Here is a 25917-nt window from a genome sequence, read left to right as displayed (position 1 = left end):
TGGCCCGTGGCCCGGAGCAGGGATGGGGCGGTGGTACCGGACGTCGCAGAGGTTGCAGCTCTGGGCTGGCCCCAGGAGGTCAGGGTGGGGGCAGGGCCTGGCGTTGGGGCGCTAACTCTCTTCAGTCGCCTCAGATCACGTCCTAGACTCCCCACCCCCTTCGCTGGGACTCTCGTTAACCGCTTCTCCTGCCTCGTCCGCGGCATAAATAACCCAGATAAATCAGCCGCCGTCCGCCCCCCGCCCCTCGGCCCCCGCACAGCCCGTTTGTCACCGCTGCTTGCTCACCAGCCAGGGCTGGCCCGGCCCTGGCCTCCCCATCCTCGTCCCTCCCGCCCACATCTGTCCCACACTGGCTCTTCCCTGGTCCACACCGGAGCCAGGTTTCTGGGCTGGGAGGGGGCAGGCGTGTCCGCAGGGAGCAGGCTGAGGCTGGAGACTGACTCACTGGAGAATGCTGTCCAGGAGTGTGAGGGGTCATCCATGTGGTTTACTAATGGAGGCAGCCCAGCAGGGAGTCTGGGGCCCACATGGCAGGAAGGGGCAGGGGTCCCCTGTGACAGGGGATTCCTTGGACCTCCCTCGCTCAAGTTGAATGAATGCTGGGCGATCTCTAGGTCTCCCTTTGGGGCATTTCGCCTGCTTAGAACCTCCATGCCTCCTCACAGGTACCCTGAGCCAGAAGCACCCTCCCCTTCTGTTACCCTTCCACCCGCACCCCCATTCCTAGCCCTGCCTGTTCTAGCCTCTGCCTCCTAGTCTATCTACCGGTCTCTTTCTCTATGCCAGGGCACCTAGCTCATCCCCTGGGGAGTGGAGATGGCTGGAGAACGGGACTGGGAGCAAATCCGGGGAATGGGAACATCTGAAAGGCAGAGGCGCTCGGGCTGAGGCCTCTCACCCTGACCCAACAGCAATCTCCCTCCCGCACTCCAGCCCCAGGTCCCTAGGAGCCTTGCCCTGTGGCTGACACTCAGCTCAGCTCCTGGCCAGCCAGCTAGAGCCCTGGTGCTCCCCTGTGAGGGAGCGGCCCCAGGGAGTGGGTGGGGGAAGGGACGGGGACGGGAGCTTGGGCGCAGGGCTGGGGTGGGGGTGTGAAGAAGCTGGGCTGGGCCCCAGGGACCAGCTGGGCAATGAGCCGGGGAAGCAGCCGGGAGGCTAAATGAGGGAGATTATCACCCAACTGCAGCCGGGCAGAGAGGGAGGCAGGCAGGGAAGCAGGGAGAGGCGGGGAGAGGGGCAGGGGACCGGAGGCAAAGAGGGTGTAGAGGGACAGGAAGGGGGCCAGCAGAGGCCGGGGAGCAGTGGGTGGTAAAAGCCAAGAGATGGGATGGAAGGACTCGGGGGTTCCCGGTGAGCATAACCAGATTCCTGGCAGTCTGGGAGACTGGATGGTGGGCACTTGGGGACAATTAGAGACAGCTGGCAGTTGGGCAGTGATGGGGGGGTCTGTGCATAACTAACCACGCTCCAATTCCTAGCACCCATCCTCACCCTGTGTTCCCCTGGGATTCAGCTACCACCCAGCTTCATTCCTTTTAGAGGTTGAAGGCTTCTTGCCATCCCTCTGGAGGGAAGAGTTGTGACTTGGGCTCATGATAGAGGTCAGTATGTGGCTGGGGAGTGTGACCCTGCGACTCCCAGCAGAGGGCAGGGGAATTCAGGGACACATATGAATGCCAGGGCAGCAGCAGTGCTGGGGAGAGCTTGGGGATAAGCTCCCGCCTTCTTGGCAGAGCCCCAGACTGAAGTAACCTTAAAAAAGCAATTAAATCACCTTTTTAGAAAAAAAACCCAGTAAAGAAAAATCAATATTGGGAGAAAGGGGAAGAGAGAAAAGGATGAGGAGGAGGGAGAGGGGGAGCTCTGGAAAGGTCTGGAAGCCTACGGTGGAGGGGTCCTGAGGAGCTGCAAGAAGGGGTGTCTACGGTCCCTCGGACACTTGCATTTGAGTAGGAACTCAGCAGCTGCTTCCAGGGGCAACCCCACTCTCCCCTCTGGGGTGCTGCGTCCCAGGCAGAGGTGACACCTCATCCAAGGGTCTTATCTTCCCAGTTTGGGATGCTGCTCCCAAGAAGCTTATGTGGGGAAGCCCAGCTGTGGGTCCCCGAGGGAAGCCACTTTGCTGAAAGGCGCAGGAGAACTTTGGCAAGGTGCCATACCCGGCCAGGACTGGGTGTGTGCACAAGCTCCATGCTGGGGTGGCCCTGAGGAGGCTTGACCTGGCTTTGCAGCCAGCTGGGGCAGAGCAGTGCCCTGCCCCCAAGGGAGCATCCTCGGCCCCTCCCTTGGGGCCGGCAGAGACTGCGGGGCCAGGCTGACGCAGGGGAGGGGTGGCCGCTGGGCAGCGGGTGGACCTCGGGCTCTAATCCCCAGCAGCTGCCGTTTCCCTCAGATCGATTCTCTTCTCACTTTTTTTTTCAGCTGCTGGTTCCGAGGCTTGGATCGATGGAGCCGCCTCCCCCGCCCCTCAGAGCTTCCTCTCCCTGCTGCTCATTAGCGCCCCGATTAATCAGCCCCCCCTTTCCTCCAGGGGACAAGTGCTTCCTTCCCCACAAGGGCTCACACGCACATACCGGCCCCACAGAGCACAGTGCCTCCTTCCTGCCACCCCTGCCCTGGGGGCACCGATGCATCTCCTCTGCCCAGTCGAAAGGCTCTCCACCCCTGTCAGTGACAACAGGCCACAGGCCGCCTGCCCCTCCACAAGGAGACAGGAGCCCCCAGGGCTGCCAGGCGCCTCTCTCCCAGGTGACAGGGCACCTCGTATCACCATCACCGTCATCATCATCCATGTCCTTGGCACAGCGTCCCCTCCCGGTGAAGCCAGCACTTCTTCCTGCTCCCTCCATACCTCTATCTGGACTCTCCCCCGCTTTCCACTCCCTCTCCCCTACTTTTGAGACCTCCCGTTCTCTCCCTGGCCTGCCCCTGCTCCCAAGTCTGGTTGTGGCAGGGGCCTTGGGGAACATTTGGCGAAGCAAAGTGGCATCGGACATGCAAGTCAGCCACAGCGCCCTCTGTCCCAGTGGCAGGAGCGGCTGAGAGAGGCTAAGGGCGAAGTGAGGGAGAGAGAGGAAGCTTCCGGAGGGGGCAGGGGCATGGTGGGCACTGAAGTTGGCAGCGAAGCTCTAGAGAAGCCTAGAATCTTGCTGGGGTCGTGGCTGCGGCTGTGCCCTAATCTGTCTTGCCTGCCCTCTTCCCCCTTCCCTTCCTTCATTCAAACAAGTGGCTCTCAAGGAGTTTCTGGAAGCTGCTTGTGGTAAGTGGGGTAGTGGGATCCGGCGGCACTGGAGTCAGGTGTCAGGGAGGCTAGGAGGTGGGGGACAGAGTTGCTTGACCCTTATGGGTGTGGTCCAGAAGAGTAGCAAAGAGGAGGCTGAATACTCTGGGTGCAGCACTCTTCCCTGGTGTCCTGGGAGTGGGCCATCTGCCCCCCCAGTGGCTAGGGTGTAGCGAGAGTTTGGGGGGCAGTTCCAATACTGGGATCCCTGCCCTGAGCCAGGGGGTTTTCCCCTCTCCTGGCCTGGCTCCTGCCGCCCGTGCCGCCGGTGAAACGCTGTTGACATGTCCTGAATTATTAAGCATGGGGTGGGCTCCGGAGCACATGCTGAGCGGAGCGGCTGGGGCTGCGCGGCGTGGCGGAGCAGCGCTCGCTCCCTCGCTCACTCGCTCGCAGGGACACACGCAGGGGCTGACAGCTGTGCTGGTGCTGATAAGGGAAGCCACAAGGAGACGATCGAGGAGAGAGACAAGCGGCAGCAGAGGCAGCAGCGGCAGAGGCAGCACCAGGGCTTCGGAGCTGCTGGGAGTGGGAGTGACGCCCCCACCTCAGGCCCCCACCCTGTCCCCGTCTTCCTCCCGCTTGCCCTGAGTTTAGAAGAGCAGCCGCTGCCACCACCGCCACTCCGGAGGGCACCAGGGCTGCCGGCCAGGGAGGGACAGGGGCAGGGAGGCTCTGGCCAGTCCCAGCAGCCGGGGACAGATGCCGATCGAGATTGTGTGCAAAATCAAATTTGCTGAGGAGGATGCGAAACCCAAGGAGAAGGAGGCAGGGGATGAGCAGAGCCTCCTCGGGGCTGCTCAGGGGGCAGCAGCCCCCCGGGACCTGGCTACCTTTGCCAGCACCAGCACTCTACACGGGCTGGGCCGGGCCTGTGGCCCAGGCCCCCATGGACTGCGCAGAACCCTGTGGGCGCTGGCCCTACTCACCTCGCTGGTTGCCTTCCTGTACCAGGCAGTCGGCCTGGCCCGGGGCTACCTGACCCGGCCTCACCTGGTGGCAATGGACCCCGCTGCCCCAGCCCCAGTGGCGGGCTTCCCAGCCGTCACCCTCTGCAATATCAACCGCTTCCGGCATTCGGCGCTCAGCGATGCTGACATCTTCCACCTGGCCAATCTGACAGGGCTGCCCCCCAAAGACCGGGATGGGCACCGTGCAGCTGGCCTGCGCTACCCGGAGCCCGACATGGTAGATATCCTCAACCGCACCGGCCACCAGCTCGCTGACATGCTCAAGAGCTGCAACTTCAGTGGGCACCACTGCTCCGCCAGCAACTTCTCTGTGGTGAGTTCTGCCAGCTGAACCACCTGGCCTGGGGTGGCCAGAGGCTGGTGTGTGTGGGTGGTACATGAGGGTATCCCCAACAGGGCTTCCCTCCCTTCTGCCACCAGAGGCGGGCCTCGTGTCTTCCCCAGCTGGTGCTTCTCTCTGGCTTCCCAGCCCTGGAGCAGTGGACGCTCCTAGGGGCTTACCCAGGGCTGTTGCTCCTCTTCTCGGTCCTGCGGCTGCCGTGGTGCTCAAGGCTAGGGCCAGGGGCACCCAGGGGTGAGCCCAGGGGTCTTGAAGCTGCTCAGCTGGCAGGGAAGGGATGTACCATCCCAAGGCCAGAGTAGCCGAGCCCTACTTTGCTCTTGATTCCCTTTTCTTCTGGAGCTACTGGATTCTTCTTTCCACCAAATGAAGGTGACAGGAGGGGTATTCGAGGGGCTCTGGCTAGGGAGAGATTCAGGGCTGCCTTCTGAGGAGCTGGCCCAGCAGCAGGCTTCATGGACACTGGGTACCAGTGTCTCTCTGTCTGTGTCTCTCACACCCCCCTCACAGCCGCCCTCACACATCCCTCTTTCATGCTCCCCTCCGGCCTCTCCCGCTTGCCAGTGCCCCCCTCTGTCCCCTGTTCTTGCTGCTCCCCTGCCCGGCTCTGGCACTCACTCTGGGATTCACTCTGTGTGCATAGCTCACCCTTGGTGCTGGCACACACTCCTGCTCGGGGACACAGTTTCCCACACACTCCCTCTCACACACACAGTGTCCCTGTCACTACACTCACGTGCACTCCTGCACACCCACACGCCCAGGCACTGGGAGAGCTACTCCTCTCCGTGCCCATATCCCAGCTCTTAGCCACCAAGGATGGGGCCACACAGTGGATGCCATCCTGCCTCATGACACGCCCCCCACCTATGCCAACTGCTGCTCCTCGTTCTCCATGCGGGGACTGCTGGAGCAGTCACTCACGTATGTGTGAACACAAACACACGAACCCTCCCTGGGAATGGAGTGTCAGCTCAGGCTGCTCTGCCCTGCACACCTCCCACAGTCAGGTGTGTGAGTGTGGGGGGCGTGTCTTGTTCACTGTCTGTCTGTCAGGGATCCATTCACCCACAGTCCACGGCTATCTGTTATTCACGGTGCTCAGGATGCCTGTCCCCAGTCCACGGTTGACTCTCAGTGTTGTGTATATGCGCCTGTGTTGCCTTCCTTGTCATTGCTGGCTGCATGTGCAAATGTGTGGCATCAACATGGTGCCCACTCGGGCCCAACCTCCTGCAGTGGTGGGGACTTTCCCTCCTCGTGGCCCAGCCCCCACGCCTAGGCTTTCCCTCACTCACTGCCTCAGTGTCACCAGGAAAACACGCTCCCACCAGGTTCTGGCCTCCACCGTGCCTGCAGTGTCTGGAGCCTCTCGCTTTAGAGTGGGGGGAGTTAGGTAGAGACAGAGCGACAGGAAGGAGAGGATTGTGCTGATAGCAGTCACGGGGCATGGGCCTGTTGCCTGGTTAAACACCCTGTCTTCTAGGAAAAATCACTGCTCCCAAGGCGAAGGCTGAGAGATTCCTCAGGGAGGAGGTGGGGTGTGGAATGTGAGTGTGGCCTTTAGGGTCCTGGGTCTCCTCTGTCCTACAGCCTCACCCCTCCATGTTGGGGGGAGCCCAGGCTCAGCAGTTGCTGTTGGGGTAGAAATCAATGGGGTCTTTGTGTCCCCAAGCCCTGGTTGGAGTGCGCAGGAAAGGGGAAGAGTAATGACACGTCAGTGTCAGCATCGGTGGGAGGAAGGGGAAGACGAGATTAGGGTGGGGGTTCTAAGGAAGCAAAAAGAGGGACACTGAGGTTCCTACTGAGCCTGCTCTCAGAAGGAAGGAGACGCTTGGAGGCTACCGGAGTAGGGAGTCCCTGGGAATCCTGGGAGGGCTGGGAGGAGAGAGGAAGGCTTTCCCACAGGCTCTTGGGTACCTTGGGGCTGGAGAGGGGAAGATGGAAGTTTGTGGATCTCAGTTCTGGGGCTGCAGCCAGATAGCGAGGGGAAAAGGGGCGAAGTAAGCACAGGAGACAGAATTTCCCTTTGGTGTTCCTGCTCCCCAAAGCCAAGCCCAGCCTGGACTCACATCCTTCTACCCACACCCCAGCCACCATCTGCTGAGTGTAACTGCCTGGACCGGGCATTCTCGGGCTGTCTGCTGCAAAGCCCCAGGGTCTGGAATTAGGAGTTAGAACGGGGCGCATGATCCATGGAAGAAGGGGGCGTTATCCAGGCAAGACAGCAAAAGGGATATGAGGACATGAGGGCTCTGACAAGGGCATGGGGTCCTCCATCTGCTCTGAGGGAAGGACATGTGGTCTTCATGGGGACTTGGGGGTCTGTGATGGGGACACAGGGAAACGAGCGAGTTGGTGGGGGCCCTGTCAGGGTGTGGGTGGTGAAGCGGTCAGTGACGGTGACTGGCTTCAGTGAGGGGCTGTTGTGTGTTTTCTGTTGCTTTTCCCGTTTCTTCCTTCCCACTCCCCACTCTGCTGTGACCTTTCCTCTGGAATCCAAGTTAATAAATGTCACATTTTCCAGCCTATTTTTACTCCGGGTAATGTGCCCTCCCCCAGTCCCCTAGGCTGCCACTCTTGTTTCTGTTACACTGCAGTCACTCTCACCTCCACTCTCCCAAATATCCCCTCATCTACTCCCGGTAAGTCAGTCAGTCAGTAGACACCCAGTGCCGTGCACCTTCTATGTACTGGGCTCCCAGCTAGGAACTATGGGGGACAACAAAGAAGGGAAGCCCTAGTCTCCAGTCCCTGTCCTCAAGCAGCTTCCAGTCTCATGGAAGAGTAGGGACTGGGATGCTTAAAATCTTAAGCAACCATGCAAGAGTTAATCAGCCATGCAAGCAGTGTCATAAGGTGCCAGGATTAATTGCCAGATGAGGTTCACGGATGGTAAGAGCCTGAGTTCAGAGAGAGAGCGGCCACTCTGGGCTGAAGAGGGCTGGGGAGGCTTAAGGGATAAGGCAAGCTGGCCATGGCTTGGCAAGGAGGAGCCGGAAGAGGGAGAGAGAGAGGAGGGGGCTGGGGGTGGGCATGCTCTCCCCCTCCGCCCTGCTCTCCTCCAGCCAGCCCTCCAGTTCTTCTCCTGGTCCTTGTCCAGCTCAGTCTTATACCAACCCACACCCACCCATACCTCCTACTTTCACCATCACCTACATGTCCCCTTCCCTGCTGCCTTGCCAAAGGCTCTCCATTCCTCCCTGGTTCCTCCCACCCTGTGCTCCGGGCCCCAGCTCTACTTTCCCGCTGCAGCTCACTCACAGCCTGCCCACTTACTAGCAGGTGGAAATCACTCTCTCTCCCTAGCCTTTATTTCTTTAGCTGAACCATGTAATTCAGCATCTCCTCTCAGCGGAGGATTATACACTGGAGGGGTCAAGGGTATGAGTTCTGGAGCCACCTGACTGCGTGGATTTGAACCTTGGCTCTACCTTTTCAGCCATGTGGCCTTAGGGAAGCCAAAATGCTTCTGAGCAACAGTGTCTGCAGTCATTAAATAGGATATCAGAACTTAGACATTTGGGGTTGTTGTAAGGGTTGAAGAGGTGCCCATAAAGAGCTTAGCACACTGCCTGGTATGCGCATAGTATGCATTCTGTAAGAGTCAGCTGCTACAAGTGCTGCCACCCCAGCTCCTGGCTGTCTTTAACCTGCCTGTTCCCAACACCGCCTACCAGTTTCTGGCCCTTCCTTTGGCATCGTCCTGCTCTCTATCACCTAGTCTTCCTGCCTTGTTACCCCCACATTCACACCCTCCTCCATGCTGATGTGTCCTACTCAACCTCCCAAACAGGCATGGGTGTGTGTATATGTGCGAGTGTGCACACGCTCCGCATACTCTCTCGGTCAGTGCTAGCCAAAGGAAGATGCTGGGATGACAAAAATGTCCCGTTCCCGCGCTGTCCAACATGGTAGTCACTAGCCACACGCGGCTGTGGAGCATTTGCCATGTGATTAGGCATGTGGAGCAAGGGCCGGCTGTCGTGGACAGAGCAGCTCTCAACCTTAGGAATGAGCTTCATGCTGCTTGGCTGGGACACAGCTGCAATTAACAGCTGGGACCAGGGACTTACGGTCAGTTGGTCGGCTGTGACGGGAAGTCAGGCTGATTACCCTCTGGGCCGGCTGAGGTCCCTGATTGGGCTGAAGATGGGGCCTATGTCTAGGGGTAGGGAGTACTGGGGTGTCTAGAAGCACCCCGAATGCAATCGCATCCTTTTTCTTCCCAGGTGCAGGCAGGACCTTGATCTTTTCCCTTCTATTCCACTGTCTGTAAAAGGGAGGTCTGGGGGCAGGAGAGAACTGTTAAGGAGGGAGGGGTAGGACTCAGCCCCTCTCTGGGGGGCCCCCTGGGTCTAGACAGCCCCCAGAGGCAGGAGACCCCAGCCCCAGGGGCGCTTCCCTGTCTCCAGCCCCTCTTGGCTCCTGGGCTTCCCTCCCCCTCCTGACCCTCCTTCCCCACACGCTGGTGACTGCCGTGACTATTAATCACTCGCCCTGTTCTCTTCCTCTCTACTAATCAGGCACAATTAGACAAGGCCTCTTCCAGCTGGGCAGTCCCCCTCCCTGCCCTCCTCCCTCCTCCCACAGCCCTTCGCAGCCTCCACTCGGGACAGCTCCAGGGCGAGGGGAACACATCTCCACTTTCTGACCACCACAGTGCCCAGTTCCGGGCCCCTCAGCGATCCTCTCCTTCCAGCCCCTTCTCTGGCATGCTCAGGCCAGTACTGACAGTCTCTGCCCCTCCTGGGCCATGGACACGGAGCTGCTCCATGCCAGGTCCCAACACCACTGGGTCTGAGGGTCTGAGGGTCTGAGGGCCTCCCTGTGCCCCCTCAGCTCTGGAAGGGAGGGGATTCTTGCTGAGGTTGGTCCAAGCCTCTTATCTCCTGGATGAGCTTAACTCTGACCTCCCTCCTCTGTCCAGACCTCTGTCCCCTCTGGTCCCATCTCCTTCTGAGGTGTAAACCTTGAGTGCATTTAGCTCAGCATCTAGCTCACCGCTCATTGGTCCTGCCTCGGAGCCAGACGGGTGGGTCCCTAAGGTCACACAATGGGGAAGAGTGGGTCTGAGGAGAACCGGGGATCCATTAGCCTTGACAGGGACAGGTATTCCTCAACTCTAACTGTGGCCCAGCTTAGGGTGCCTTGTGTTGGTAGGCTTTACATTTGTCAAGAGATGCTCTAAATCTTGCTTATTTCAATACAATTTTTCCTGATTTTAAAAATACCGAAGCTTGCCTACTAGTCACAGATTGCAGAACACTTCTACCTAGGAAGGTGCAGCCCGCCTCTTACTCCGACCCTCCCTCAGGCTGTCCTGGAGGGGGCGCTCTCCGCCTGACTGCCGGAGCAACGCAGTTGGTGGTTGGTGGTGGGGCATTCGGATAGCCTGGCCCTGCAGGAAAGGGCAGTGTCCGTTCCTATCACACCCGGCTGGTCTGCAAGGGCAGTGGGGAGGGCCATGAGGGATGCGCCCCGCCTGGCCCCACTCAGCAGCCCCGTGGCCTCTTCATTAATCAGGAATCAGCCCCGAGCTGGGCTCATTATCGGCTCAGCCTCTTCTGGCACTGCCGGAAGACGCTGATTAGCATTTGAAGAAACGGCCCCCACGTACAGTCCTCCTCCAGGAACGTCTTCTTTCTCCCCAACGGGGCTCCTTCCTAGAACCCTATCTCTGCCCTTTTGCTTCCCAGGAGGAATCTGCTCCCTCTTGTGGCTGGCTTCAGGGCTGCCTCGTTTGTTTGGCCAAGCCTGGGCGGGGCAGGGCGGGACGTGGGGGCAGAGAGGATCAGGAATGGGTAGGCAGGAGAGTCCCGGGGCGCACTAAGAACGCCCAGTCTCAAGGCTACTCCGCCTTGAGTCCGTGGGTCCTGCTGGGGTGAGTGGGGGTGGCGGGCGCTGAGGGCGTCCGCAGAGACGGCAGCCACGTGGAGCAGGGTGGAGAGGGTGCCGGGTCCTTCCAGGCTCCTCTGCACCCCGCCTCCTTCGAGCTGCTGGGCAGGGGAGGTGGGGACAGCTAGCTCGGTGGGGTGGGCCGGAGGCCGGAGGGGAGAAGCCCTCCCAAGGATGTTTGATTGTTTCGGATTTTTTTTTTTTAAATCCGTGGTAGAGGCTTAGGGTCTTCAGAGCCATCCCAGATTGGGGCGGGAGTGGGGGAGGGAGAGACAGGAAAGGACAGAGACCCTCAGGCTAGGGAAAGGAAGATTAGGGTGCTGTGATTTCCAGGAAGGAGGTGTGTGCGGGCTGCACTTCCTCCCTTGGCTCCCAGGGTAGGCGCCGGCCGAGCTGGAACCTCCCCCCCCCCCCGCCCCGCCCCAAACCTTCACTGTGCCCTTGGGACAGCCGTTTGGGGTTGCAGGGGGAGCAGTTCCTGAGAGATAGGCACAGGCTGCTGCAGCCGAGGCAGCAGCGAGAGAGTTCAGAGAGGAGCCACGGGATGATTAAGGGGAAATGGAGGATTGATTTAGGAGGAAAGATTAAAGGAGCTAAATCCGTGGCGCTTGGCTCAGCGGTGACTAAGCGTGGACAGGATAATAGCTTACAAATGTGTGAAAGGTGTAAATACCAAACGGGGGGAGGGGAGGCGGCGCGGCGGGCCAGGGGAGCGGGGACAGCGAGCTGGGCAGACCCCCGGGAGGGCTGGGGACCCGAGGGCGACTCCTCCGGAGTGGGGGTGAAAGGAGGTGGTTGGGGACCCCAGGTTCCAAGCAGGGGCTTCGTTTCTTGGGGCGCAGCTTCCTGGGCCTCGGGCTGCTCTCTACGTCCAATGCCAGCCCAACTGGGGATCTGAGGTCGCGGGTTCAAATCCTTTCAGATCCCTCGCCACCAGGCTTGTGGCAGTTGCCAAGCCCACCAGCTACCTCCCTCTCGGATCCTTCCCCTCCAGACCCCCGCCCGGCTGTTGGGGCTCCTGCCTGCCTCCCTCCCCTCCCGGTCCGCAGCAGGCGACAGTGTCTCCCTCCGCGGTGGAAGCCTCTGGCGCTGCTGCGTGCACGGAGGTCACTTTGCCGAGGAGCTGGGAGCCGGGGGAATGCAAATGAGGCAAACCCAGGGAGGAGAGCCGGAGCCGGAGGGAGGGCGCTGCGCGGTGATGGATGCCTGCCCTGCGGAGGGAGCGGGCGGGAGGCGGCCTCCGGGCGGGGCCCAGCCTGCGGCCCGGGCTGTGTGCGGCGCAGGGGGCGGGCTCCGGGTGGACGCCCCACTAACCACCCACCACTACCTCAGTCCCTGTGCGAGCAGGGAACTCCCGCCGCCAGTCCGGCAGCAGCGGGTGTGTGTTCCGCAGCAGTGTAAGCAAAACTCTTTACCGACAACTTTGAGTGAGGGGCGGGAATGGCAGCGGAGGACTTGGTTACCAGTGAAAAACATTCTCGCCTGAAAAATCGACGTTCTGGGATTTGAGGCCTACGCTGTGGCTGCCCAGGGAACAGGTTTCACTGGCTACCCGGGTCCTGAGGCCTGACTTTTGCCCTTGCTAGCCCGGCCCAAGGCCTTGCCGCCTTGCCGCCTTGCCGGTCTCCTTCTCTCCCACTGCAGTCCTCACGGTCACATTAAAGCAAACGCTGCGACCGTCCCTTCCTAGGCCCATTTTGGTCAGGAAGTGGCTCTGCAAAGCACTCATGTTTCAGTGGGAACTAGAAAGCTGTGCTGACCATGGGGTAGGGAAGCACCTCCTCACACACACAGCATCACACCCTCCTGGGGGAGCATCCTCCCCTTGTCTTCACTGTGGCCTTCCGGGGTAATGGGCGGGTCTACTTCAAGAAGCTCTCCTGGGCCCTCCAAGCCAAACCAAGCTCCTGTTCCACCATGGAAGCCCTGCCTGGGGCTCCACATTCTAGGGTAGATCACAGCTAAGGTGGTAGCATCTAGTTGTGTGATTGTTGGGTTCCTGTGTTTTGCTCTGCTCTTATAGACCTGGCACTCAGAACATGCCTGGCAATAGCATAGGTGCCCAATAAACGCCTTTGAGTGGATGAATGGATGGATGAATGAATGAATGAATGAATGAATGAATACCTCCTCAGCCAGACAGCAAACTCCTTGAGGACAGAGATTATTTTCCTCTCAGGTGTATCCCCAGTATAAAACACAGTGCCTACTGCATTCTACAGGCTCAACAGTAGTATTGGATATAGGGAGTGTTGGGCTGAGTATTTAGCTCAGCGGCACAGTGCCTGCCTGGCAAGCACAAGGTTGTGAGTTCGATTCCCAGTACCGGAAAAACAAAAAACCAAAGGACTGGGATATAAGTATTGTTTGAATAGTGCTTTTCTTTTTTTTTTTTTTTTTTTTTTTGGTACCTGGAATCGAGCTCAGGACCTTGCTTTTGCCAGGTAGGAGCTGGTGCCGCTGAGCTGGGCTGGGGCCCTTTGATAGGGTTGAGCACCCACCATTCCTTGAGCACCTACTGTTTGTGGCAGACTGTAGGCCAACCTGCTCAACCCTTGCTCTGCCACGTTATGTGAGCCTGGCAGATGCCTTAGTCTCTCTGTGCCTCCATTATCTTGTCTGTAAAACAGAGGCAGTGGGAATAGCACTCCCTACCATAATTGTGAGCTCTAAGAAGTTGATGTATGTAAAATACTTAGGATGGTACCTGGGCCAGAGGAGGCACTCAGTCAATGTTATCTCTTGAAAACACATTATGAAATTATCTCTTATAACAACTCTGGAGGGTGCCTATTTTTATTCCCATTTTACAGATGAAAAGTAGAGGACCAGAGAGATAAAGTGATTGTTTCCAAATCGCACAGACTTAAGTAAGGGCAAGGCCCAGGAGTAAGTAAGTCTAGGCTTTCCATGTGGTGGGAGGAGAGCCATAGCTCAGACACTGTGGGTTCCCCTTGGACAGCACTCCATCCTCTGAGCAGAGAGAAACTGCCAAGGGCCATGATGCCCTGTGAGGAGGGGCCCAGCAAGGGCCTGAAGTTGCAGCTCTGGACCATCTTGGCAGGAAGCTCCTTTCCCCAAATGAGCTGCCTGCTCTCTGAGCACTGATCATGCATCACTCTGAACTTCTCTCTACTCCTTGCTCCTAATACCTGAGGAGGAGGAATTACCATTCCACCTTTATAGATGTGCAGGCTGAGGCTGGAGAGGTTAAACCAGGTACCCAATGTTCTTTGTGTGGCCTGAGGTTGGTGGGAGAGGCACGATTGAACTCTGGTCTATCAGGCTCCAAAATCTGTGCCCTTTCCTCATGTTATGAGGCTTCTGTATATCCATTTCCAGTGGCACCGCTAGCAGACATTCTTTGCCTGGCTTGGTTCATATTGGTCTCTGAGACTCAATATTATTACTAATATTGAGGCCTCATGTATGATTTCATTTACACCACTTCCCCTTGAGATGGGATCTCTCTCTGTTATCCAAGCTGACTTGGAACTACAGGGCTGAAGCGATCCTCCTGTCTCCACTTCCCAAGTATCTGGGACACCTGTGTATGCTGCCACACCTGGTCTGCTTAATCTCTTTTGAGACAACTACCCTGTGAACTAAGGTAGACAGGAATTTCTGACAAATGAGGAAACTGAGCTCCAAAGAAGTCAAGTTCCTCCACTAACCAATGTCACAGGCAGTCCGTGGTGGAGCTAGAACTGGGACCAAGGACTGCTGACTTCCGGGAAAGCAGCTGAAGTTGGAGAATTCTGGGGCCGGTGAGAGACAGGGCCTGGCTCCCAGGTGTGAATTTGTCCCCTTCTTGTGTGCGCCCCGGGATATGGACCTTGCCATCTCTAGGCTTCAGTTTGGGCCTTATATGATGAAGGGTTGGATAAGCACAGACCCAGGTGTTTTGGGCTGGTACTGTCTTCCTTTCTCTGTCCCTGGAGAAGATAGAGAAGAAGGCTTTGAACCTAGATGCCAGTAAAGCCCAGGCTTGGGAGCTGTCTGATCCTGGGGTAGCAGTCTCAGTCTAGGCCTGATGAAGACTCGCCCTCTTCTGCTGGCCTGCTCTGGACCCCAGGGCACTGCAGGGTTAAAGAGAGTTCAATTCCAGGGAGAGGAGTGGAGGTGATCCCATCAGAGGAGGGGCTGTCTTGGAAAAGTGGGGTGGGAGGGAGGTGCCAGGGTCTTGGCAGAAGCGGAGTGCCCAGAAGGCGGTGGAGATAAAGCCCAGGCTGCAGATTAGCTCTGGGATTAGCCCAGCCTGGTCTTCATTGCTCCTGGCTGCTTCTTATCTCCTGGAAGCCCAGGGCACCTCTCTCCCCCCACAGCTCTGAGCTCTGGCCCTGCTAATTGCCTATTAACCCTGTGGGCTCTGTGGCTGCAGGGAGGACAGGGGCTGGGAGGGCTCAGGGAAAAGCCAGCCAGCCAGGGAGAGCCGTCTGGGGAAATGGGAGCTGTGGATAGATGGAGCTCAGGGGGCCAAGAGAAGCTATCGCTCAGGGGAGCGAGCTCTGGACAGATATCTCCCGACTCCTGATCATTGTCTCAGACAGACCCAGAGAGGGGGCAGGAGAAAAAGGGGGCACCTGCACGGGAGGACATTAGGCCCAGGGAAGAGTATAGGAGGGGACAAGAGACAGGGACTGGGTACCCAAACTAAGGGATGGACAGGGAGGAAAGCAAGCAGGATAGAAGTGGAAGGCAAGGGACAGAGAGGAGAGAGGTCAGGGGACATCCAGGAAATGGAAAAAAAGAGGCAGGGGGGTGGGAGGTCAGCAGAGGGTCAGGGCAGAGAGAGAGTCCAGAGGGACAATTGATCAGGTGCTAGGGACAGATAGGCCAGGCAGACAGAGAGCACTGGAGAGACAGGCTGAGATTCGGAAACACAGGCTGGGGAGACAGACCCAGCCAGAGACTCAGCTGGGCTGCGGGGAGCCCAGAGCTAAAGGGGAGGGGCGGTCAGAGGAGGACAGGCAGAAGGAAGCTGGTGGAGGGGAGCCGAGGGGGTCCTGTCAGAAGCTCTCCACCCTGAGTCCAGAGGTGGCTTTGGGGCCACATGTTCCGCCTAGGACCAGAAGGATGGGCCTGGGAGCCAAGGCGGAGGAGGGAGGGCCTGAGATGGGGCCAGAGGACACTTGGCCTGGGATCTTCCCCTCTCTGTGATTGGACCCTGGACTCTCAACTCCTGTACAGATGCAGCCCTTCCGGGCCAGTCCGTGGGGAGTGAGCAGTGGACAGCCGGTGGGACCTTGTGGCTGAGCAGTCGTGCCGTCTCCATGGAAGACGCTGCGGGCTGTGCTGCCAGCGAAGTTCTGCCACTTAGGAGCTGGCGGCTCCACTGTCACTGCCTGGGCCAGGGGCCGTCTCTGGGGCAACGCTGTGCTCTGCTCAGCAGTGGGGCCTGACCCAGGCTGTGTAGGTGGCCTGGTCCAGCCAGTCTGGCCTGTCCATTCCCTGTAGCGTCCCTCAGACCTTAACTACTTCCACCCACCTCCGTGTGTCACCCTGCCTCCCTGCACAACTAGCCGGAGGTCGCACTTGCCAGGTAATGATACCCTCCCAGGCTCGGCACTCACTCCATTCCGCAAGGGCCTGGCTCAGTGTCCTGTAACTTGTGCCTGCGTGGATCTGTTGGAGGTAAACACACCCGTCCAGGACTGCCCAGCCAGGGCCAGGGGCTTCTGGGTCATTCCTGCAAGGAACACCCACCAGTGCTTTGTAAGCCCCGCCTTGATTTCCCATCCGCTTCCGTTCTGTTTGAATCTTAGCTATCATCACTTGCTGTGTGCCGTTAACCAAGCCACTTTCTATCTCTGCGCTTCAGTCACCTTGTCATTAAACAAGAGGGCAACAACCCGGGTGTGATGGTACATGCCCGTAACCCCAGCACTCTCAGAGGCTGAGGTAGGAGGATTGCAAATTCAAGCCCAACCTGGGCAACTTAGTGACTTAGGGAGACCTTGTCTCAAAACAGTATGTGTGTGGAGGGGGGTGAGCAAGGGATGTAGTTAAGTGCAAAGGTCCTGGGTTCAATCCCCAGTGCTGAAACAAAGATGAAAACTGGGGAACAATACATCATGTGATTTCCGGGAGGCTCAAAGGAAAAAATAGATCGAAAGCACCTATGGGATGACCTGGTACAAGGCAGGGTGTTTACAGAGTTTGCCTCCCTTCTACCTTCACCCCTCTTTCTGCCAATCTCACTGGGCCCTAGGAGGTGCTCTGGTGGGTGCTCCTGACCCCGGGGAGGTCACAGACCCATGGTGAGGCCAAGCTCCGGGGAGACCACAGTGTTGCCTGGCACTCAGGGCTCTACTAAGGTGGAGCAACGAGAGAACATTTGTGAGCAGCTAAAAACCCTGAGCCCCCACCAGCCGGGCCTCTGTTAGCCCCTCAACCAGAGCGTGGCCTCAAAACTGGCTGCGTCGGCAGAGCTGATTCCAGCATCCTCTCAGCCTGAAACAGGAAGAGGTTGGCTACTGTGAGATTTTCGCAGATACTTAGATATTCGCTCCACTTGCCTTTCCACCCTCCCAGCTGCCCAGGAATCTTGTACCCAGCCCGCCTCTGGGTTCCCCTGCCTTGGAGAGAGGTCTAGGCTCAGGTTGCCCTGCTGGCCTCTTGCCCTTTTGTCTCACACTTTCCTACTCCCAGTGATCAGAGGCCAGCAGGTTGTTAGAAACACAGAGCTGGCCCTGTCCCCACCCATCTGTGGAATCAGCACCTGCACTTTATTAATTGTTTTTTTGTTTTTTTTTTTTTTTTGGTTTGGTTTATTTTCCGGTACCGGGAATTGAACTTACTACCTTGTGCTTGCCAGGCAGGCACTGTGCCACTGAGCTAAATCCCCAGCCCAGCACCTGCACTTTAAAAGGTCCTTAGGTGAACTGCTTGCAAGTGGGAGTCAGAGAACCAGTGCTCTTGAAAGTGATGGCAAAGCAGCCTCATCCGCTGAGCCTCAGTTTCCTCATCTGTAGAGAGATGATGTGTGCAGCCCTATAGATAGGTTTGTTGTGAAGATCTAATAGAGCACGCTAAGTATTTGTATACCCTCTGCGGCGCAGCAAGTGCTCCGGAAGTGTCTGCCACGCAGAGGGACACAGCCGGGGGCGTAGAGATGGGGCTAGGCCAGCGCTGGGGATGAAGGACTTGGACCCAGAAGTTGCAGAAAGACAAAGGAGGAATTGAAAAGCAGGAGATTTGGAGAGGAGAGGTGAGGAAGGTGCGGAGGAGTGGAGCGGCAGGGAAAGAGGAGTAGAAGGAGCGTCGGGGAAGGTCGAGGGGGCACATCCTGCCGCATTTCACCTGGGTGCGCCGGGTGGCAACTGGCCCTTGAGGTGGGGCGCGTGTGGGATGGGGGTGCCTGCGATGACTGTGGGAGCAGCTGGAGGCTTGTGACCGACCGGATGAGCTCCACCTCTCCGCGCTGGCTGTGTGACTTCGGGTGAGAAGTCCATCTCTGGGCACAGTGTCCTCATCTGTAATAAAGGAAATAAGGAAACCAATCTGAAACCATCGCTGAGTGGACTCAGGAGACGTCACCCTTTTGTAAACGCCAGGGTGCTTGTTAGGCCTGTGTTTTTGTGTTAGGAATACAAATAGGCAGGTAGTTGGTGATAGAAGAACAGAGAAGGATCAGGGTCATGGTGCCCGGCGCACTGTAGCGGCGTGGAGCGGTGGAGGACTCGACCTAGCACCCAGGACCCTCTGTTCTCAGATCTCTGCGCATCCGCTACCCTCACACCGACTCTCTCCCTTCTGCCTCAGTCTGCAGCCAGGCGGTCCGGAGCTCTTTTCCCTCTACGAGGCTTGCAGCTTTGAGGCAGCCTTCGCGGTGTGAACTGGGGGCGGGGGCGGGGGTACCCGTGGGCGTGATTGAGTGCGCTGACCCCTGGCCCCCAGGGAAGGTGCTGCCTGTGATGGATTTGACTCAGGGGCTTGTCTCTGTGGGGTGAGGCTGGCAGGGGGAACTAGAATCCGCCTCTCCGGCAACTGCTTTCCCACCCCAGCTGCTACGTAACTCCAGGCCCTTGCTAAATCTCCAGCTCGAGCCTCCGCTTCCATCTCCTGGGCGCCAGCGCCATCTGGCGTCCATTCAGGAGAACTCCGCACGGAGGGAAGTAACCGCTTATTTAAGGGTCTCTGATGCTCACCTTGGGGCAGGTGCTGGGGACCCTAGGCAGGTTCCTGCTCCTTGGCACTCACGTTAGTCAGGCGAGGTGGACAAGAAGACAAGCAGATAAACAGGATCATCTCGCACCTTGATAAGCAGCTTGAGCAAACCAACAAACTCAACATGGGTATACTGTGTCCGAGTATAACGCTTAAACTGAGGCTCTGTGCGCGCGCGTGTGTTTGTGTCAGAGAGACAGACAGACAGACAGACAGACAGAGATGTGCAGGGTGGGTGCATCCCAGGAGAGGAAACAACAGCAACGAAGGCTGAAGAAGAAAGGAGAATCGGATGTTTGACTTTGTCACAAATCTGGGGGTGCCTGGTTAGGAGAGGCAGGCAAGGGTCACATAACACGGAGACCTTTTTTCTTTTATCGTTTTTTTGAGACAGGGTCTCACTATGCAGTTCAGGCTGGGCTTGAGCTCACTGCTGAATATTGCTCAGGCTGGCCCCATGGCAATCCCCCTGCCTCAGCCTTCCAAGTGCTGGGCTTACAGGTGTGTGTCACCATGCTCAGCTTCACATGGGGAGTTTCAGGCTGGGGAAAGAATGTGACTTTATTCCCTCAAAAATGGGAAGCCATTGTTGCTGTCCTTTAAAAATAGATTTTTCTTGTGTATATTTGAGGTTTGATTGACGATGTGGGATACAGGTAGTAAAGGCTGGCAGGTGACTGGATCAGGTCTAAGTGTGCTGGCTGTCGTCCGGAGAATAGAGAGCCAGAGAGGGATGGAGGGGCTGCTTAGGAGGAGATGACAGTGGGACAGGAGGGGAATCCACTGGGGATGGGAGGAAAATGGATTCTTTCAGAGATGGACATTTCAGGCATCCTAACTTGGAAAATTTGAGTAGCTGTGGTGGGGCTCTTTATTCAGAGAATTGTGGCAGGGGGACAGGATTTGGGGAAACACCAGGAATCCTGCCAGTGACACATTGTAAGCTGGAGCTGCCTTTTAATCAATTAAGGGAGGAAACCAGTAGAAAAGATGGAGGAACTCAGAGGAGAGCTGGACTTATTTGATTTTTTTTCTTTCATTTGTTTGGAGACAAGGCCTTAGTGTGTAAACTAGGCTAGCCTCAAACTCACAATCTTCCTGCCTCAGCCTCCTGAATGCTGAGATTATAGATGTGCACTACCATGTCTGGCTGAGAGCTGGGCTTTATATTAATTGCAGGCATATGTGGCAGGGGTGACCTCTGGGGGTACAAGGAAGCTTGGAGTTGTCTCAGCCCTTCCTTCTATTTCCCCTCTCCTTTCTTACCCCCTGCCAGGTGTATACTCGTTATGGGAAATGTTACACCTTCAACGCAGATCCACAGAGCTCACTGCCCAGCCGGGCAGGGGGCATGGGCAGTGGCCTGGAGATCATGCTGGACATCCAACAGGAGGAGTACCTGCCCATCTGGAGGGAGACAAGTATGCAGGCGGGAAAGGGACAGGGCCAGCCAGGGGATGGGGGCCTGGGCCCTCTGCCTGGATGAGTCTCCAGAGGTCCTCCTCTCTGCTGTGCAGACGAGACGTCATTTGAAGCAGGCATCCGGGTGCAGATCCACAGCCAGGAGGAGCCACCCTACATCCACCAGCTGGGGTTTGGCGTGTCCCCAGGCTTCCAGACGTTTGTGTCCTGTCAGGAGCAGCGGGTGAGCATGCCCAGCTGGGCCTAGTTGGGCAAAGGGCTGGGCTGCCATGCTTGGAGGGGATGCTGACCGGAGCCCCAGCCCCACAACCTTTGCTGGGGCTGGGCACCAACGTCTGGGCAGGACTCCTGGCTTTGACCTCGTGCTCCACCTCTGCAGCTGACCTATCTACCCCAGCCCTGGGGCAACTGCCGGACAGAGAGCGAACTCGGGGAGCCTGAGCTGCAGGGCTACTCAGCGTACAGTGTGTCTGCCTGCCGGCTGCGCTGTGAAAAAGAGGCCGTGCTCCAGCGCTGCCACTGCCGGATGGTGCACATGCCAGGTGGGCACCCACACCCAGCCGCTCTGCTGGGTTCCAGGCCCTCCAGGGGCAGGGCTCCACTTGTGTGCTCCAGCTAGTGCCTGTGTATGTGTGTGCGTGTCTATACCCGTGTGAGTGCACCTATGTAGATGTGTGGGGTGTTCTGCATGCTTCCGGATCTGAATCTGGGAATGCATGCACGCATACGCCAGTGTGCCTGATTAATATATGTTGGGGTGTGTGTGTTTGTGCACATCTGTGCTTGTGTATTTTTGGAATTTGTGTGCATGCACTCAGATACATATGTACAAATGTGTATGTGTATGTATGCAAGGACGCCTATGTTTTCACGCATAGGTGTACATACGCACTTCATGGTGATATGCATGAGTGTGTATAAGTTCATCTGTGTATGTGCAGACCCACACATCTGTGTGCATGCCCACACTTGGTCGTGTGGTGAGGGAGAGGGGCAGGGACCATAGATTCCAGGAGTAATCTTCTCTCCTTTCAGGCAATGAGACCATCTGCCCGCCAAATATCTACATCGAATGTGCCGACCACACACTGGGTCCGTGCTGCCTTCTCCCTTCCCTACCTCTCCATCACTGTCCTCATCTTTCTGTACACCTCTCTCCTTGCTGTCCTGGCTCCTGTCCTCCCAGCCTTTCCCTGGAGGGTTTTTCCTGGGGGTTGAGCTTTATTCCATACCTGGGGGGGGGGGCAGTGTCTGAGGACCTCTAAGGTGCAGACACCTGGGTAAGTGGTGACTGCAGCATGGAGGGGAGGTTGTAGAGTACCCAGGACTGGTAGTAAAGGGCTGGGCTTTGCACCTTGATTCAGCCAGTGCACTCACCCTCTCCGAGAAAGGGCAATGACTTCTCTCTTGGTCTTAGGAAAAATCCATTGCTGGCTATAATTCTGAGTAAGGCAGATCCCATCTGTCCACAGGTCTTGCCGGATTTGCAGTCCATCCGTCTGTCCGTCTGTCCATCCATCCATCCATCCATCCATCCATCCGTCTACTGGTTGATTCATTTGTTGTTTAGATCTTTACAGCCTGTGCTGGGTGCTGAGGTGAGAGTGGAAACAAGAGCGCGGCCTTTGAGAGTGTACAGCCCGAAGGAGCTGTGGGCAGGTGTGGTGTGGTACACAGCAGTGTGGCAACTTTTGGATAGGGATACTTACAGGTGTTACAAGGCCCAAGGAAGGGGCATGCAGCCCCGCTGGGGAAGGCAGGGAGGATTCCTAGAGGGAGTGACATATTAGCTGAGGCTTAAAGAGTGCCTGAGAGTCAGCCAGGTGCAAAGGGGGACATGTTTTAGGTGATAGAAACTGTGTTAAGGATCTAATGGCCAGAGAAGGCATGGTTCATCTAGGGCCCTGAAAGGTTGGTGTGGCTGGAGGCAGACAGCAGGGGAGGAGCAGAAGAGAAAGGCTCTGGGAAGCCAACAAAGGCTTAAGGCAAGGCTGGAAGACCATCTGATCTTCCGCAGGTGAATGTGGTAAGATGTGAAGAGTGGATAGGACTCAGAAAGGCCATGCGCTTATTTCAGTCATCCAGATGTGATGGGGTCCTGGGGATGGGGATTTGGGATGCTGGGGCCGTGGACACACCCAGACCTCCTCCATCCCCTGAACTACCCGCACCTGTCAAACAAGTGCTTGAGAGTTCAATAAAGAAACAGATGAGCTGGGCAGGGTGGCACCTGCTTATAATCCCAGCACTCTGCGAAGCTGAGGAAGGAAGATTGTAAGTTTGAGCCCAGCCTGGGAAACTTTGCAAGACCCTGTCTAAAAATAAAACACAAAAAATGTCTAGGGATGTAGCTCAGTGAAAAGGCCTTGGATTCAATGCCCCTTTTTCTAAAAAAGAAAGAAGGAACAGATGTGTGAGCAGGGATAACAGCTATAAGGGATGTGGGAGTCCACAGAATTAAGGTCCCCACGGAGTCTTCACTCTTCCAGACCTGAAGAACCCAGAGAGACCAAGGGATGCATCTGGCAGCATCCTGGGGCACAAAGCAAGGTGGAAGTGGGTAGAGAATGGATCTGAAGGAGCAGAGAGAAACTCACCACACTGAGTGTGTGAATCCTGTCACTTGTTCTTCCATCCATCCATCCATCCATCCATCCATCCATTCATCCATCCATCCATCTATCCATCCATCCACCCATCCACTCCTCTATCCATCCATCCATCCATCCATCCATCCATCCATCCATCCATCCATCCATCTACCTATCCATCCATCCACCCACCCAGCACCCTCTCTATGCCTCTTCCTGTGTCTGAGGCCTCATGGAGTTGCCTACTTCTGGCAGATGGGCTCTGATCTTGCTCTGAACCATGGGATCTCCCTGTCCCAGGGGACTGAGTGCAGATGGATAAGCCTGTAGAAGGTCCTGCCCTCTAGAATAGTCAAACTGGTCCAGGAGGCCCCAAGCCAGTGTCCTCTAGGAAGGCCAGGGCTGGCCCTCGGTGTGGACATGCTGGCCTCAGTACAGCCCAAAGCCCCCTCCCTACAGCTAATGGGCCTGTGGCCTCCCTTCCCTGCTGCAATTGGTATCTCTGTGTTGCAGATTCCCTAAGTGGGAGCTCAGAGGGGCCGTGCTTCTGCCCTACCCCCTGCAACTTGACTCGTTATGGGAAAGAAATCTCCATGGTCAAGATCCCCAACAGGGGCTCAGCCCGATACCTTGCAAGGAAGTACAACCGCAATGAGACTTACATACGGTATGTGCTTCCATACAGGCGGTGGGGTGTGTGCTTGTGTGTGTGTGTGTGTGTGTGTGTGTGTGTGTCTGGTGCATAGTGGTGTCTGGGAGTGGGCTGATCTTTGTGCATGACAGGGCTTCTGCCAGGAATATCACTTGCAATAATTTTGTTCTAACTACCTTCCCATCTTTGTCACATCCTGTGTCACCTCTTTGGGTGCAGAGCCTTTCAAATGAGCTCCCACAGTACCTTGTACATATCTCTGCCATTTCATGGCTCCATTGTGCAGAAGCCTTTGCAGGTCTTTCTCTTCTGGCACTTAGGGAGCAGTTAAATGCATATAGAGTGAACGCCATGCTAAGGGAGTGAAGGAGGGTAGGAGGGGAGAAGAACAAGAAGGGGCCACACTGAGTCTTGAGTCGGGTACCCAGGAACCAATCCACAAATGCTCAGCATGATCTGTGCATCAAGCTCAGTGCTGGGTGTCATGAGGACAGATGACTAGTACATAAAACCAATGCACAGTTCGTGAGCGAGGCGTCTTTGATGGTGTAGTACTGATTCACAGGCCCCGTGGGCCTTGGAGCTTGGGAGAAGGGCGAGGTGGCATCCCGGTTAGAGAAGTAGGTGGCACTGAGATGAGCCCGGGCATCGGGGAGGCTGTGTGAGAGAGCTGAGAAAAAGCAGTTTGAGTAAAAAGACGCAGTGCAATAGACGCTGGGCAAGAAAGTCAGAGGACTTTTAGAGTGAATTGATGGGCAGTAGGGAGCTACTAAAGGTTTTAGAAAGGCATAAGCATGAGGCAGAGGGAATACATTTTGACGGTGGTTGTTGGGGAACAGGCTGGTGGTGCTGCTGGCAGACAAATTATAAAGGTAGCATACATCTGGGGCTGCCTCCTCCCATGACCTAGGGAGTCTAAGGCGCTGGTTACCAGCTCCCCAGCACAGAGGGAGCTCCAATCAGGATGTGCCAGGCCTGGGACGCCCCTGGCAGCAGCCTCTTTAGGAAGAACGGCTCCACAAGGATGTCTTTTTCTGTCTCCACAGGGAGAACTTCCTGGTCCTGGATGTCTTTTTTGAGGCCCTGACCTCTGAAGCTATGGAGCAGCGAGCAGCTTATGGCCTGTCAGCCTTGCTGGGTAAGACTTGGCCCGTCTCATTGCCATGGGTGGATCAGTCCAGCCGCCTCCCACCCCCTGACTCTGCCCTCCTGTTCCCCAGGAGACCTCGGGGGACAGATGGGCCTGTTCATCGGGGCCAGCATCCTTACACTGCTGGAGATCCTGGACTACATCTATGAGGCAAGGGAGCCGGAGCTGGGAGTGTGGACAATGCAGAGGGGGCGGTGCAGGCTCCTGGTGGAGCCGGTCTGGAACGGCGCCGGATTGCTGGGCAGCACATCCTATACACTGGGCTGGCTAAAGCCCTCTCTTCTCTTCCAAATTTCCTGAGCCCACTATCTGTCCCCCTGCCCCTCAAGGTATCCTGGGACCGACTGAAGCGGGTGTGGCGGAGGCCTAAGACGCCCCTGAGGACCTCCTCTGGGGGCATCTCTACTCTGGGGCTGCAGGAGCTGAAGGAGCAGGTGAGCGCAAGCTCTGGAGAGCATGCGGCCAGGCCCTCTCCCCAGACTGAGCACACCCAGAGTTCCTGAACTAACCTTCTGGAGGGCTCCCCAGGGGATAAGAAAAGGCCCCTGTGTGAGGCCTGGGGGCTCTGCTGAGTCCTCCTATTCTACTCCCTCTTCATCCTGCAGAGTCCCTGTCCAAGCCGGGGCTGTGCTGAGGGTGGGGGCGCCAGCAGCCTGCTCCCTAACCACCACCACCCCCACGGCCCCCCAGGAGGCCTCTTTGAAGACTTTGCTTGCTAGGATGGTGCTGTGTCAGAAAGGACCCAGGAGTCTGGGACCCTCCCTGGATCCCCAGCTTCTCTCCTGCTCATAGGACAGGAAGCCTGGAGCAGTCCAGGGCTGAGGCAAGAGGGTGGTGCTCACTCCCGGGCCAGCACTCAGCTCTGGCTCACTGACCTTTGTCCCAGCTGCTCTGCACAAGGGTCCTCCTTGTCCAGACTCTCCACCCCCAGGCTGGTACCAAGGAGGGCTGGAGACCAGACTATGGGCCCCTGTAGAGGGGAAGGAGGGACCGAGAGAGGGAGGTGGAGCTGGAGCCCACCCCAGCGGGACGGAACTCTGTACATTTGTATATACTAGGGAGGACGGGGTGGGGGTGGGGTGCAGATGTAGAGGGCGGGTGGGGACGCAGGGTGGGTGATTTAGGGAAAGCCAGGATCCCAGCTAAACGTCAGTAGGAGAGGGAGAGCCCCTAGGACTCAGGCGTGCTGGGCTGATCCTACTTTCCCCTCTCCAGGGCCAGCTCCCCTCTTGGCAGGGGGAGTGGGTGGCCCAGCAGGTCTGGCCCAGCTCCCAGTTCCCCCTGCACCAACCCCACTCCAAGTCCCTTCCACAGGGAGCAGCCAGGCCTTTCAGATCTTGGCTGAGCTTGGGGGATGGAAAAGGAGACTCCTCAGGCCTCTCCCCTTCCCGACTGGTTTTATAAAGTGTTGACGAAACTAGGAATAAAGAGGCATAAAGAA

The 25917-nt window shown here is 57.2% G+C and overlaps 1 protein-coding gene across 1 annotated transcript; it reads left to right on the top strand.

Moving 5' to 3' along the window:
* The first annotated feature begins 1997 nt into the window (after positions 1–1997).
* On the top strand, positions 1998–25917 carry Asic4 (acid sensing (proton gated) ion channel family member 4). The gene is given in 11 exon segments (XM_005395514.2): positions 1998–3671; positions 3674–3945; positions 3947–4567; positions 19938–20082; positions 20179–20306; positions 20463–20625; positions 23188–23341; positions 24373–24464; positions 24547–24626; positions 24806–24910; positions 25082–25917. Coding segments are annotated over 11 exon segments (1959 nt in total). The 5' UTR covers positions 1998–3586; the 3' UTR covers positions 25196–25917.

The sequence above is a fragment of the Chinchilla lanigera genome, unplaced genomic scaffold (assembly GCF_000276665.1).
Source record: "Chinchilla lanigera isolate Chin_1 unplaced genomic scaffold, ChiLan1.0 scaffold00052, whole genome shotgun sequence".
Classification (NCBI taxonomy): domain Eukaryota; kingdom Metazoa; phylum Chordata; class Mammalia; order Rodentia; family Chinchillidae; genus Chinchilla; species Chinchilla lanigera.
The sequence above is the reverse complement of the archived record's forward strand: the minus strand, read 5'-3'. Positions and strand labels throughout refer to the sequence as shown.